This window comes from Gregarina niphandrodes (assembly GCF_000223845.1).
Source record: "Gregarina niphandrodes unplaced genomic scaffold scaffold00101, whole genome shotgun sequence".
NCBI classification, from domain to species: domain Eukaryota; phylum Apicomplexa; class Conoidasida; order Eugregarinorida; family Gregarinidae; genus Gregarina; species Gregarina niphandrodes.
Window position 1 is genome coordinate 5,789 of NW_011645866.1, and position 1,942 is coordinate 7,730.

Consider the following 1,942-nt stretch of genomic DNA (forward strand, 5'->3'; position numbering starts at 1 on the left):
CCAGCCAACATCAAGGGGGTAGCGCAAGGAAGCCTTTTGCCGGATTCGGACCGGCGACCTTTCGCTTACGAAGCGAATGCTCTGCCCCTAAGCTAAGAAGGCTGACGACCTCCGGCGCACAACCTAAGCTCAGATTGGACGATAGAACGCGTAAGACCCTCAAAGGGCAATACGATTTCGATCTTCGTTGACGCATCGGATGTGCAAGCTGGAATGGTGGTTAGATACAATGACCAGACGGTCATGACCGAATCGATTCCGCTAACGAGGACATTGACGAATCTTACCTCGTATAAGGAGATTCAGGGAGCATATAAACTGCTAGCAAGATACAAGTCGGCGATAGATTTCATCGACAAGGGAGCAAGGAAGATCATTATCACCGACAACATGAGATTGTGGCAGGCATTAGAAAGGCATGAAGAACCAAGAAACGACTTGGAAGTATATGCCGCGAGAATCCGTGCTCTTTACAAGGCCACATACCAGCACATTCCAGGAGGCCTCAATCCGGCCGATTTTTATTCGAGGAGACACCGTCTCCTCACTTAAAAGCTTTTTAATTATGCAATCATCATAATTTTTCTTCGATAAGTTCTTGTACATTTCTTATCTCACTTGACACTTCGAACTTGAGTACCTTATATAAAGACAATGGTGGAAACGCGCTCGACCATGGATGTCCACAAAGAAGCCAGAACAATAATCATTGAGGCGAATAAGTCGGGCAACATGGACGCAGTAAGGGTCCAAGCGATACCCCCCAAAGTCTGGGGAGAAGTTTGTACGACACTGGACTGTCAACGGCTCTTACAATATAATAGACTGCTACTACAGACCTCATTTATGAGGGAGATGGAAGCAATCATTGCGGAGAAGGAGAAGGCTGAACAACCAGCCTTCACCCACCGTAAAATACAAGAAGCCGTACCAGTACCAGTACCCGCGCAGGCGAGACCACCGATGCTCGATTTAACCAATGTCAACCAGCAGCAGCAGCAGCCGATGTTAGAAGAGGTCTACTATGCTGACAGAAGCTCAGACGGGCACAGACGCGACAGAAGGCACACGTTGACGACCGACGAATGGTCGCACATCGATTATTTAGTGGGAGACCCTGGTCAGATGTTAAACCAGTTGAAAGGCGTACGAATGTCACCAGAGAGAGCATTCGAAGTTCGTAATAAGATACTACGCAAGACACTGGTCGACCCAGAGATTGATGATTCGGACAAGTTGATAGCCAGAATCAACCAATTGATTGACAAGGGCCTCATATCGCACGACCTGTCGGTGAACATTTTGCTAAGTTGCATAGCGTACGGTAAAGAAGGTACTATGCAGAGAATCGAGTCCGGCCAGATACTTAAGCCACTAGGGGTATACAATGTTAGCTCGCGGAAACGACCCGAGGAACGCAAGACAAAACCCCAGGCTAAGCAGACCGCAGCGAACTCGACGCACAAGAAGAAATACCCAGGCAACAGTGCCAACCAGAACAGAAGAGGTAGTCTTCCCAAGACGACGGAAGCTACCAAGAACCGGTCGCAGGGGACTAAATAGGAACTCGGCAGGCGTCGAGATAAGATAGACGCCGAGCCAGTAGATGTTAAAGGTACAAATACGCTGAGTATCAACCACAGTACCTCTCGCATGCAAAGCGAGCGCTCTTCCCTTTGAGCTAGACGCCCACGTACGAGTCCGCAACAAACGGGGAAACCCGCATCCACACATTCACCCCCGAAGCTTTGTGGTCGCGTGAAGGACTAAATCGACTCTGATGGCGTGACCGGAGGGAGCCGCAGATCCGCGACCAACACATTGGACGACCTGAGTCTCGATTTCTATGCTTGGTTTTACAACCGCTTGCGGAGCTCGAACCCGCGACTGCAAGATTAAGAGTCTTGCGCTCTACCGACTGAGCTAAAGCGGCCGCAGTCTT

The 1,942-nt window shown here is 49.6% G+C and overlaps 1 protein-coding gene and 2 non-coding genes across 3 annotated transcripts; 1 reads left to right on the plus strand and 2 right to left on the minus strand.

Moving 5' to 3' along the window:
• Positions 1-30: 30 nt before the first annotated feature.
• Positions 31-102, minus strand: GNI_198520. The gene has a single exon. It is a non-coding gene; the product is annotated as a tRNA-Thr (tRNA).
• Positions 103-654: 552 nt separating this feature from the next.
• GNI_198530 (hypothetical protein) lies at positions 655-1,563 on the plus strand (the record flags this gene model as incomplete). Its single annotated transcript, XM_011135426.1, has 1 exon — positions 655-1,563. One exon carries the CDS (start codon positions 655-657, stop codon positions 1,561-1,563), a length of 909 nt encoding a protein of 302 aa, XP_011133728.1.
• Positions 1,564-1,860: 297 nt separating this feature from the next.
• Positions 1,861-1,933, minus strand: GNI_198540. The gene has a single exon. It is a non-coding gene; the product is annotated as a tRNA-Lys (tRNA).
• Between the last annotated feature and the right edge of the window lie 9 nt (positions 1,934-1,942).